The 12,453-nt window shown below is 38.2% G+C and overlaps 1 protein-coding gene across 10 annotated transcripts in view; it reads right to left on the bottom strand.

Annotated features, from left to right (window-relative positions):
* AKAP9 (A-kinase anchoring protein 9) overlaps positions 1 to 12,453 on the bottom strand; it is a 137,885-nt gene that overhangs the window by 25,764 nt on the left and 99,668 nt on the right. For 9 of the 10 annotated variants that reach the window (XM_061997141.1, XM_061997146.1, XM_061997144.1 and 6 more), the window contains 4 exons: positions 8,826 to 9,038; positions 7,573 to 7,611; positions 6,146 to 6,378; positions 2,287 to 2,406 (listed from right to left, as the gene is read on the bottom strand). In XM_061997141.1, coding sequence (XP_061853125.1) covers positions 2,287 to 2,406; positions 6,146 to 6,378; positions 7,573 to 7,611; positions 8,826 to 9,038 — 605 coding nt within the window. The remainder of the gene's footprint in view (positions 1 to 2,286; positions 2,407 to 6,145; positions 6,379 to 7,572; positions 7,612 to 8,825; positions 9,039 to 12,453) is intronic. The other variant, XM_061997142.1, reaches the window with a different exon arrangement.

The following is a 12,453-nucleotide window of genomic DNA, read 5'->3' on the forward strand; positions in this document are numbered from 1 at the left end:
TTTAAGAAGTCATATGTTTTGTGCTGCCCGCTAGAATTGACCTTGTCTTCCTGAAGACTTCAGACTCTACAGTGAGGTAAAAGCAAGTAGCATGGTATCCCTATGCAACACACTAAGAAGATACCTTTAAAATCTACAGGTGGAATATCTTGACCCTAAGGTCAAGATGCTATTTACATTTCTGAGGAATATCGCAGTCCTAAAACTCTGTGATAAAATTACTCAAAGAGTGACACACAGACATATCCTAAAACTCACTGGGTCTTTAACATTGAAATGAATTGCTACACTTTAATCTTGAGGAACAGCAAGTTTTGTTTTCTTGCTGGATTTGTTAAGTGGGGCCAAACAGATGTGATGGATGACACAATTTCACTTTCTACAGGGGAAAATGCATCCAAATAAAGCATTTTGAATTTCAGTTGTTCAGATGTTTGCAGCTCAGAAACAAGATAGTAAAAGAGTAATTGGAGTAGCAGAGGTAGGAATCAACCCTCTTCTAGTAGTATTTCAGAAACAATCAAAGTTATGGATAAGAAAGCTCTGTAACAAAACCATGTTATTAGGCCTGATGTTAAGAACTGAGTTAAACTAAGCAATTAAGCGAGAGACATAGAAAGTAATGTTTGTCCCACTCAGGAAACTGATTTCAGTATTTACAATCAGGAAGTTACGATGTAGCCAAAAGGTAGAAGCCTCAAAGCATTTCAATAGATAGAAGAGGATCAGAACATAAAGCTGATAGGATGGTATTATTGACGTTATCCATCCATGAGTAGCATCAACGCCTGAAGTTACCACAGAAAAGTCCTGAGAGAGAAATGCAAAAAGAAAAATCAAGTCTAGAGCAGACTCTTTATGACAGCCCTCCCTGGAATCAATTGACAGAGCAAGCTGAAACATCGGTAAAAAAAAAAATAAGTTATCAACAGAAAATGTTCATGGTGTTCATGAAAAGCAGAGGAGCATTTCAAATACTGTGCAACTATGAAAAAATTCAACATCACCCAGCTCTAAAACAGCCGCTAAAATTTTAAACAGCTCTAAAATTTTAGCCAGGAATTCACATACTACTCATGCCCCAATTTTTAAACATACACATAACAAAAATATTTCAAAAATAACATCTCAAATACCAGAAAATTAATTGTGCTAAAAAGTGTTCCTCATCTGTGGAACATGTCCACAAGAGAGGATTGTGCACACACTTTGCAACAGAATGAAATATTGCAAAATTGTCCTGCACGTGTTGGTTAACACATAACCAGCTAATTCCAGAAGATTCATTGTTTAGAGCCTGATGACAGCCATACCACGCAGTATTGACTGAATACTTTGCAGGATTTCTTGCAAGCCTTTGTATTAAAACATAACTCCCTTCATGAAATACACCTCTAAATCTGAGAATTATAAGTAGATAAATATTTTGACAACTTACATGTCACATACAGCATCATGTCCTATTATTGCCTATGTTCCTTGACTATACAACATAGAATACTAAATATTGCTAATACTTAAGAATTGAATTACAGCAACTGAACTACCTCAGTGCAACCTAATAAATATTTTAATGCTGAAAAGCAAGCAAGAAAATCATGCAAAAATATAAGCTTTTCTCAAAAAGCAGGACACGAAATCCCACTCCAATAAAATGGACTTTAATTTACTAACAGGTCATCAAACAAATAATGCAAAAACTTTACAATATATAGCATTTGCCCTGCTGTCACTTTTCTTGATTTTGATGAGTCTAAGAGTTATCTGTGACTGCCTTGAGCTGCTGTTCTAGGGTCATTAATTTTGTGTCACTGGAGACAGACTCTCACGGAGAAGGTTCGAGTGTACACAAAGAGTGCTACCATATCTCAGGTGTTAAACCTGGGTAACTCAATTCCTTCACCTGTGTACCTGTGCTATAAACATGATGCCACAAAACAACACAAGAACACGTGAAATTGCTAAAAAAAGTCCTGAATGTTTCCACAGGCTTTTGGAAAAAGGAGATCTTTTAAAATCAAGTTATATGAAAGAGACTTTGTGAAAATTTTGAAGTCCCGTTATGTCTACTACTAAAAACTACCAAACAAGCAGTCTGAGAAAACTCCCAAAACACAAATCTCACCACTTTCCCCCCTCACCTTACCCTTCATATACAGGGATTTACTTTCTTGGCTGGTAAATGGATACAAGTTAGGTACACCATAAAATAGCTTCATCACAATATCTTAACAGCTGTTAAGTTGTCACTTATATTCACTGAGTGCAAGTAATAATATGTGTTACCTCTCTGGTTTGATGTTCATTGGCAGGCTGACTCCTTTGTGGAACCTTAAGCTGTTGTTCAAGCTTCTGTATCTCTTGCTGGAATATGTCCCTCTCGTGCTCTCGGTCAATTGCTTGCTCCTGAAAGTTAAGAAATTATGTGGTACACCATTTGATTTAAAACCTGTCTAAGTATTTTACTACTACTTATTTCCATTAATGTGAGGCTGGTAAGTGTATGCCAGTTTTCTCAACGTAGCAGAAACTCTTGCAACTACCATTAACAAAAACTTTTTGGGCAACAAATTTCACATTTTTAATTCAAAAATTAGGAAGGCCAAACTACATCCAATATTATTCCATCAGAGTTAGTTTTGTTTCTTCTGTTCCAGCTAAACCACAAAAATGGTTACAAGTCAGTATTTTATATTTTTTTTCCCTAACATTTGTCTTTGATATATGTCACACAAACAGAAATTAAGAATTGAAGTCTGTATTATAATTGATGTAATGGTTTGACATGACAGCCTTTTCTGGTAAGGGGGAAGGGGCTGTAAAGACGGCTCCTGTAAGAAGTTGTTCGCAACTCTCCCCAGCTGTGACCCAATTCTGGGGCTGAGTCAATTAGACCCCTCCACAATCACTTTTTAAGAAGAAGCCGGAAGAGGAGGGTTCTTCCTCTTGTTTTTTTGGGTTTTTTCTCTTCTGCCCTTCTTCTTCTAGCTGGTGGTGGTGCAAGGAGTAGGAACAGTGAGAGAAACAACCATGTGGACTCCAAGGTCAGTGATGAAAGAGAGAAGGAGGTGTGCTGGAGCAGAGACTCCCCTGCATTCTATGGAGAGAACTGGTGAAGCTGAGATTTATTTTCATATCTTTAAAGAACCCCCATCAGTGGTAGAGACTCATTTTGATAATGACCCCGTATCACGGGCAGAGATTCATGTTGCTAAAGCTGGCCCTGGACCAGGGGCAGCAATTCACTTTATTAAAGGCCCTGAGCCAGGGACAGTGACTATAGCTGAAGGAGGCTGTGTCCCGTGGGAGGGACTCAATCACTTCACTGCAGACCCCAAGCCAGGGGCAGTGATTTTCTTCTTTAGAACTATAACTGGAGCAGGCTGTGTCCCAAGGGAGGGACCCTTTATTACTATGGCCAGAGCAGGCCATATACCGAGGAAGGGACCCAATATCCACAGCTGTAACTGTGGGAAGGAACCCACGACAAAACAGCTCATTAAACTTATGCCCAGAAGAGGCCTTGTCTCGAGAGAGGGACCCTGTAACTGCAGAAACTGCAACCGTGGCAAAGAATCCACACCTGAGATATTCACCATGGACCCTGAGGGACCCTGTATCAGCAGAAGTTGTATCTGTTGGGAGCAACCCACACCAGAGAAGTTCGTTAAGGACTGTGTCCCAGGGGAGGAACTCCATGTTGGAGCAGGGGAAGAATGCCAGGAGTCATCCTCATTTGAGAAGACAGAAGTGGCAGAGCCCATCTGTGAGAGACTGACCACATCCTCCATTCCCTTCCCCCCCTGAGCCATTGAGGAGGGAGGAGGTAGAGGTAATGGGAGCAGTGAGCTGGGCCCAGGAAGAAGGGAGGGATGGGGGAGGGAGATCTTAAAAATGCTGGTTGTAATTTTCTCGTCATCCTACCCTCTTTCTGATTTCTTCTGTTCTGTTTCTTGTAGAATAAACGTTCCTACTTTCCTCTCTAAGTCAAGTACTGGAGTCTGTTTTGCCTGGAACTGTAATTGGAGTTCCCTGCCCTTGTCTTAATCCACAACAATCTTGCTTATCTTTTTACTCCCATTTTGCTGGGGCCTCCACCATCCTAATGAGAGTGGGGGTGAATGGGGGCACTGATTGAGAGACTGTCATGGTGCTGCTGTGCTAGCTGGGCCAAACCACGACAACTGGTGATGAGCCAACAGCAATAAAAAAGAAAATTACAAAATTATAAATTGTAATGCCACTTTGTAAAACCAGACTGACCTAATCAGATGTATTAAAATTAACTAGCGGAAGTACCTGATACAAAGAAGAATACACTTCTGTTTATCAACAAAATATTTCACAAAAAATCAGGAAACCAGAATAAAACCTCAATCTTTACAAGTTACAGATTTTATAAACTGACCTGCTGTTTCAAGGAAACAGCAGAATTGTAATGCTGCTATTATAAACAGCTAATCTCAACAGTTCGTGACTGTCCTATTGATAAACCCAAATCATAATGTATTTATGTCTATGGGACTTGTAATAGTAATTTTCACTTCTGAACTTTGTCCTACTATGACACACTAGTTTCAGTGAGAAAAAAATCTTGTAACTGTAGAAAATGAATAATCCATTTGTGCTAAGTAGTATTTGGAAAGATCTTTCCTTTAATACAGCTTAGTAATAGATTATACAGAGAAGGTACCATGAAGTCTTAAATTTATTGTGTCAAAAATTATTCCACCCTACTTCTGTCAGCTAGAGACTTAATTGAGAAGGCAAGAATTAATAAGTCTTCTCCCAACAACATCATAGAACACTTCATAGGAATAAAATAGGCAAAAAGGTGGCAAGGAAGATAGTGTTTGTTGAAATTGGAGTAGAGGCAAAAATTTGCAGAGACAGTCTGAGGTAGATAGTTGGGTATAGGCAGCTGCTACGGTTAGTGTGGAAAAATATACATATAACATAACTGTCTGTAAGGTGTAGCTTAATATCTGGAGGTAGATTCTTGGATACTCTGAAGGAAGACTATAAAAGAAACAAGATAAATTATGCTTTCAATTTTCAAGTGCAAATAAAGCTGACTAGGTAATTCATAGAATCATTTGGGTTGCAAGGGACCTTAAAATTCATGTTGTCCAACGTTCCTGCAATAAGCAGGGACATCTTCAACTAGATCAGGTTGCTCAGAGCCCCATCCGATCTGGCCTTAAATATTTCCAGGGATAAGGTGCCTACCACCTATCTGGGAAACAACTTCCAGTACCTCACCATCCTCATGTTAAAAAATGTCTTCCCCTATATCTTATTTAAATTTTTTCTCTTTTAGTTTAAAACCATTACCTCTTGTCCTATCACGAGAAGCCTTGCTCAAAAGTTTGTCACCATTTTATAAGGCGCCTTACAGTACTGAAAGGCCACAATAAGGTCTCCCTGGAGTCTTCTCCAGGCTGAACAATCCCAACTGTCTCAGTCTTTTCTCACAGGAGAGGTGTTCCAGCCCTCTGACCATTTTTGTGGCCCTCCTTTGGACCCACTCCAACAGCTCCATGTCTGTCATGCTGAGGACCCAAGAGCTGGATGCAGTAGTGCAGGTGAGGTTTCATCAGAGTGGAGGAGAGGGAGCGAATCACCTCCCTCAACCTGAGGGTAACATTGCTTTTGATGCAGCCCAGGATATGGTTGTTTTTCTGGGCTGCAAGCATATACTGTCAGTTCATGTCCGATTATTCATCCACCAGTACTCTCAAGCCCTTCTCTGCAGGGCTGCTCTCAATCACTTCATCCCCAGCCTGCATTGATACTAGAGGTTGCCCCAACTCCAGTGCAGGACCTTGAACAGACTTCATAGACTAATTCTACTAAACTTAACTGAAAAATACAGAAATTCAGCAAATTATTCAAAATGCAGGTCACAAAAATAGAATTTTAAATGCTTCCACTTAGAAATAAAGAACAGTCCCAAGTAAGCCTCTCAAATGAATTTTCAACTTTTAAAATGTTAGTTAAATCCTTGGGATGAAACCTACAACACTACTACCATTGCGTGTTCATGTTTGCTTAAAATCTGAAAAAACCCCCCATTTCTCGCTGAATTAAACCTCATTACAGGTGCTCACCTATCTTCATTAAACTAGCCTTTTACCATACTTACATCTAGAAATTTTCTTGTTTTCTCAAGTTGCTTCTCCAAAGCCTGGTTTTGTTGCCTTAAGTCCATTAGTTCAGCATTTTTCTCTTGCTCTAGCTCTATCAAATGATTGACTTGTTCCTCCAAGTCTATTTCCAAGACTTTAACTTGCTTCTGAAGGTCACCATACTCTTTTTCGGCTTGACGTTGTACTTCAATTTTTTCTTTCATTAGCTTTTCTGTTTCCTCCAGTAATTCTGGTTATAATAAAAGCACCACACACTACTTTTAAATATGAATAGTTAGTAATGTTATGAAGTAAAACCACACCCCAAAGTATCCATGCTGCACTCTGCAGAACGATGTGAACTGGTTTGGGTTTTTACTATTTTTCTTTTTTAGAAAATAGATTCACTTCTGAGAAATAATCAAGATAACCATTTAAAAAAAATTATATTAAAATTACTATCCTTAAGTTAGTCTTCAGAAGACTGTTAGTGATGTTGCATCAGCTTACTTCCCTGTTTAAGTTTCATATAAAATAAAAGATCTTTGTATAATTGAAAATAAATTGTATGGGTTCAAACTACAGCTAGAGTCAGCACAGAGGTTAGCAATAAACTACTGAAAACACAACCCTCTTCTCATCCCCAGTGCTGGAAAAAAAAAAAAAAATCTATCCACTCCTAAGTCTTCATCATTTAATGTGACACATTTGAAGAAAACACTGAAGAGATCACTGAAAACAGTGAAAACACTGGTGAGGTTGCTGGGCAGAGAGGAAAATTACTGACCTGTAAATGAAGCTTTGTAAAAACAATGAGTCCATGGTTGGATGCCCAATTTTGAGTCCTCATGAAAGAGTGGCAAGAATATATAGTAAAGTCCCAAACCACTCTAATAAGACTTAAAGCCAGAGCCCCTTGAAGTACATATTAACTAACCACATTAATTCCTTGAGGTAAAATCCATTTAGAGAATCTTTAAAACATGATTGATCTTTAGACAGAAATAGAAAAATTTACTTTACTATAAGAGAAAGACCCTTTAGGCACCATCATCTTACATCATATTTAACCAATTCTAATTTCTAGGTAACCATTGTATATCAATGTAATACAGTGTGTAGTTATCATAGTGAATGACTCAAGTGTATTTGGAAATAAAAATTTTCAAAAGGGCTACAAAAATGTTCCTCCAATACCATCTAAGTATCTATAATTCATAGGTGAATAAGATGATGGTTATTCATGAATTTGCTTATTATGTTTAGAAATTATAAGAAATGCTGTTAGCAAAATGTAAAACTGAGTATGAAATACAACATCAAAGCTACTGGCCAGTAGCAATTACAAGTAATGTCAGTAAGCCAAAAGCCCGACAATCCTGATTAATAATGTCAGTACGTGTAAGTCTTCCACCCAGATTGGCCATGCAACATACAAACACACCTGCTTGGGAAGCTGCATCGACTGCAGCATCTACTAGGCCTAAGAGAATAGAGAGAGAGAGAGAAAAAAAAAAAAAGGAAGCAAAGAAATTCACATGCCAGCTATAGTTTTCTTGTGGTGCAACAATGTAAGAGAAAATGAAGCCAAAGATAGATATGGCACTTAATGACAAAGTTGTTGAGATAACTTAGGGTATATGGTAAGTTATTCTGGTATGCATGATAGAAGTATCTCCAGATTATTTATAGAATTTTTTTATCCTTACAGTTGTTATACATGAAAATAACTTAAAAATGTTTAGAAACCTAAATCTTATAACAAATAACTAAAGTGGAGTCATAGGCTAGGATCTCCTTTACTATAAATTAGGAAACAACAGGTTGTTCTTAAAACATTGTTGCACAAAGTGGATATGCAGGAAACTGCAAATACACACCAAGATGTGTAATTCATAAAAACAGCAACACTTTAAATAATGATTTTATTTAATTTGTAAAAGTTTATGGCAATTTCAGTCTGCTAATTACAACATAAGCATTGCAATCCTTGAAAGTTACGTACTTCTTAAAACAACACTGTTCTGTTTTCTTCCCCTCTCAAACATAAGATATTAATTTATTAGTTTAAGGAAGAATGAAATTTACTTCATGAAGGTGAATGTCTTTTTGAGTAAGCAGTTAGTTAGATTACATTCACATGGTATTTATCTGGAATTTTCACCATTAGTGCTGAAAGTTTTCATTACTAGTAGATAACAGGCTTTCCTTATCATAGCACTTTTGTGCCATTCTTCCTCAAAAGAGGAATTTGTTAGAAAAGTCCATCTTCTGCATCTAAAATAAATATGACCATTATGTGTAGTTCAATCATGTTCTGGTAGGTATGATTGCTAGTTCCTCTAAAACTCTGGAAAAGTATTTAGACCATTTTTTAAAATCTCATGGTTACAAACTTCAGGATATTCCATCTCAAATGACACTATAAATAATGCAGATTTTCAGAGGTATCAAGCTTTTGCTGGTTTAAAGAACAATAATTGTGATCATTCAACACTTCTGAAAAATCCTTTTGTGAAATATTAAGAAAAGTTATCACGCTAACATTAGGCATCAAGTATGAAAATACCACATTTTATCCTATCACATTTTTATTAATGATTACAAAGTGGTAGGGGCAATGTTTTGCCAAGTTTACTTATTATTTTATTTGAAAGTATAAGAAAATCTCATAGAAAGACCGTGAGGAATACATACGTTGCTCTACTGGCCCTGCATCTGCTCTCATAGCATCCTTCTGTCTGGAGAGTAACTCCTTCTCTTCCTGGATCTGCTGCTGCTCAGCCTCTAACTCCTGCAATTTGTTACCTGTACACAGTAGCTCTTGCTCAAGATGGTCAATTACATCTATTTTTTCCTGAAGCTGTTTTTCCAGAAATGCCTTTTCATCTGCATAACCATCAATGAGGCCTGTAGAACATAACAGACAATACAGAACAACTTGAATTTTTTGCATGGTGAAGTTGCTATAGTATTCTCACATGAATGAATGTGCATGTTAGATACACAGCACCTGACAATTTCTACTCCTGTCCTTGCCATTCTTCCATGATGAACAAACTACAGAAATGATAGCACAGGACCAAATACAGCTCTTCATTTTTTTTTCTTCAATGCAAGACCTCTGGAGCCAGTGAAATCCAAAGCCAGGAAAGTGTGTAACAAGTACAGGTAAAATAATAAGCTTCCAATAAATTCAGTTGCCATATGTTATTTTAGTTGCCTCTAGACTATTGTCTGACCTCAAACCACAGTTTCTGTAGGATCATGGGTCTCCTGTAGGTCAGATATAATACAGATGTCTCCAATATCCTAAGGCACCAAAACTGGCCATAGGTGTCCATATTTAATGTCTGAATCATTCCCAAAAGTCCTGTAAAAGCTGACATTTAAGAGACAATTTATTATCCTTACTATCAATACACAATTTAAGAAATAGTACAGAACAATTAATAATCTTTTTTAAAAGGGAACTTGTGACACTATCTTAACAATATGTCTAGTATGCTTTTAAAAATTGCTTCATAGTGAAGTAGTTTAGGAATCTGAGAGGGAGATCTATTTCTTTAGCATTATGAATGATTTTATGGCTGTAAAAACCAGCATAATCTTAAAACAAAGTGAGCACAAAGCTAAAAGATCTAGGAAAACAATGCATTTCCTTGAGAGCTGTAGAGACTGAAAAGAGATCCTGTAACATTATTGGCTTCAGGAGATTCACATAAGTCTTTTCAGAAACATCTGTCCACAGAACACAAAAGATATTTTTATTAAATGACATAAGGTACTAAATACTGTTACTTCAGTCTTCAAAACAGGCAAGGAGAACCTGATAAAGTGCAGGCTGATCAGCCTCACCTCCATCCCTGGAAAGGTAATGGAACAACTTATTCTGGATGTCATCTTAAAACACAAGAAGGAAAAGATGGTTATCAGGCGAACTCAACATGGATTCAAGGGATAACCAGCTGGCTAGATGAGAGGAGAGCAACGGATGTCATCTACCTTGACTTCAGTAAGGCTTTTGACATTGTATCCCATTACATCCTAATTGAAAAGCTCAGGAAGTGTGGGTTGGGTGAGTGGATGGTGAGGTGGACTGAGAACTGGCTGAATGACAGACCCCAAAGGGTGGTGATCAATGGAGCCAAGTCAGGTTGGAGGCCTGTGACCAGTGGAGTTCCCCAGGGGTCAGTTCTGGGGCCAGATTTATTCAACACCTTCATCAACAACCTGGATGAGGGGAGCAAGTCGGCTGATGACATCAAATTGGGAGGACTGGCTGACTCACCAGAAGGCTGTGTTGCCATTCAGTGGGATCTCGACTGGCTTGAGAGTTGGGCAGAGAGGAAGCTCATGAGGTTCAACCAGAACAAGTGCAGAGTCCTGCATCTGGGAAGGAACAACCCCATGCACCAGAACAGGCTGAGACTGACCTGCTGGAGAGCAGCTCTGTGGAGAGAGTCCTGGTTGATAATAAACTGAGCATGAGCCAGCAATGTGCCCTCGTGGCCAAGAAGGCGAACGGCATTCTGGGATGCATCAAGAAGAGTGTGGCCAGAAGGACAAAGGAAGTTTTCCTCTCTTTACTCTGCCCTGGTGAGGCTTCATCTGGAGTCCTGTGTCCAGCTCTGGGCCCCCAGATCAAGAAGGACAGGGAGAGAGACTAGCGCCATCAAGACTATCAGGGGATTGGAGCATCTTCCTTATGAGGAAAGGCTGTGGAAGTTGGGGTTGTTCAGCTTGGAGAAGAGGAGACTGAGGGAGGACCTCATTAATACAAGTATTTGAAAGGTTTATGTCAAGAGCATGGGACAATGCTTTGTTCTTTAGTTGCCCAGTAACAGGACAAGGGTTAATGAATGAAAGCTGGAACACAAAAAGTTCCACTGAAACTTAACAAAAAACTACTATGTGGGTGATGGAGCCCTGGCATGACCTGGCCTGGGAGGTTGTGGAATCTACTTCTCTGGAGGTTTTCAAACCCATCTGGACAGGTTTTTCCTGTGTGACCTGATCTATGCAGATCTGCCTCAGCAGGGGGGTGGACTAGATGATATTTAGTCGTTCCTTCCAACCCCTGCCATTCTGTGCATCTGTTAAATAGGTATTCCATATTTCCATGGTAATGTGTGTTCTGTCATGTCAGATATCGATGGCTCCAAAAGACAGATGGGATATCAGACATAAGACATCCAAACTTCTTCAGTTGGACACACATGCCTATCTCACCACTTTCTTCTTTGTAAACCCACAGCATCTGTATTACTTTTTTTATCTCAAACTATATGCAATCTGAAAGTACTTTATAAATCTATAGCCTTGAGTCAGTATTAAAATGTATTTTACCCTGTTTTGAGAATAAGGGAAAACTGAAGATGTCTCAGTTTGGTATTGACGTAGATAAAGGAAAATCTCTATGAACACTTAGTTTCATATATCAGAGGAAATTAAGTAACAGTGTTTTTTGCATATACAATCCGAGAAACCCAGGACTGGGCCTCATGCATATTAATAATGCACTGCTACCCAGTCTTTTTTTCCAAACTTGGATTCACAGAGAACATACCACATAGAGGCACTGGCTATTGAAACAAAAAATACTGAACTCCAAACATCATTAACAGCACTTCAAAAATTTGAGACAATAAAAATTCTAGTAGTTATTCCCACCATATCAGAATCTGTTCACAATGAGTACTTAACAGATTGAAAGTGGAGAGGGCATTTGCAGGTTAAATACAGTGTACATCCCCCACTGAAATAGTATGAACAATAAGGAAGTCACCTGCTAAGATCACATGCTGTGTTATTTATTTCTGCCTGTTTTTTTTTTAGAGATGTGATAAAAGTTGTTAGTATTCAGTGAACAAATTGGCATAAGCAACTAAAACACTAGAGGTCTGAATATGCCTCAGCCACAGCAGTTTTTGTGATAAGAAGGAATGATAAAAAATTACCCATTTCAAGAGAAGACAAAGTACCATCAGATGTATAATGAACTATGACATTATTCTGCATACTTAGATACAGAATTTGATAAAAAAATGTGGTTTGACTATGTCAGAATATGCTCACAACTCAATTCAATGAGCAGAAGAAATGAAATAAAACTAGTTCTGCAGCATTTTTGTTCATTACATTGACACGAAATAATAAAGGTGCCTGTCATTTGGAAGTGTAATAATTTCAGAAGTTCACAGAAAAAATAACGAAAAAACATTTAACTCAAGAGTTATAAATCATTAAAATAATACGAGGAACAAATTAGCTGAATTCCTGCAAAAGACTGAACTGAATCAAATCTCTACTCAAGATAGAAATC

Source organism: Colius striatus, chromosome 5 (assembly GCF_028858725.1).
Source record: "Colius striatus isolate bColStr4 chromosome 5, bColStr4.1.hap1, whole genome shotgun sequence".
Taxonomy (NCBI): Eukaryota; Metazoa; Chordata; class Aves; order Coliiformes; family Coliidae; genus Colius; species Colius striatus.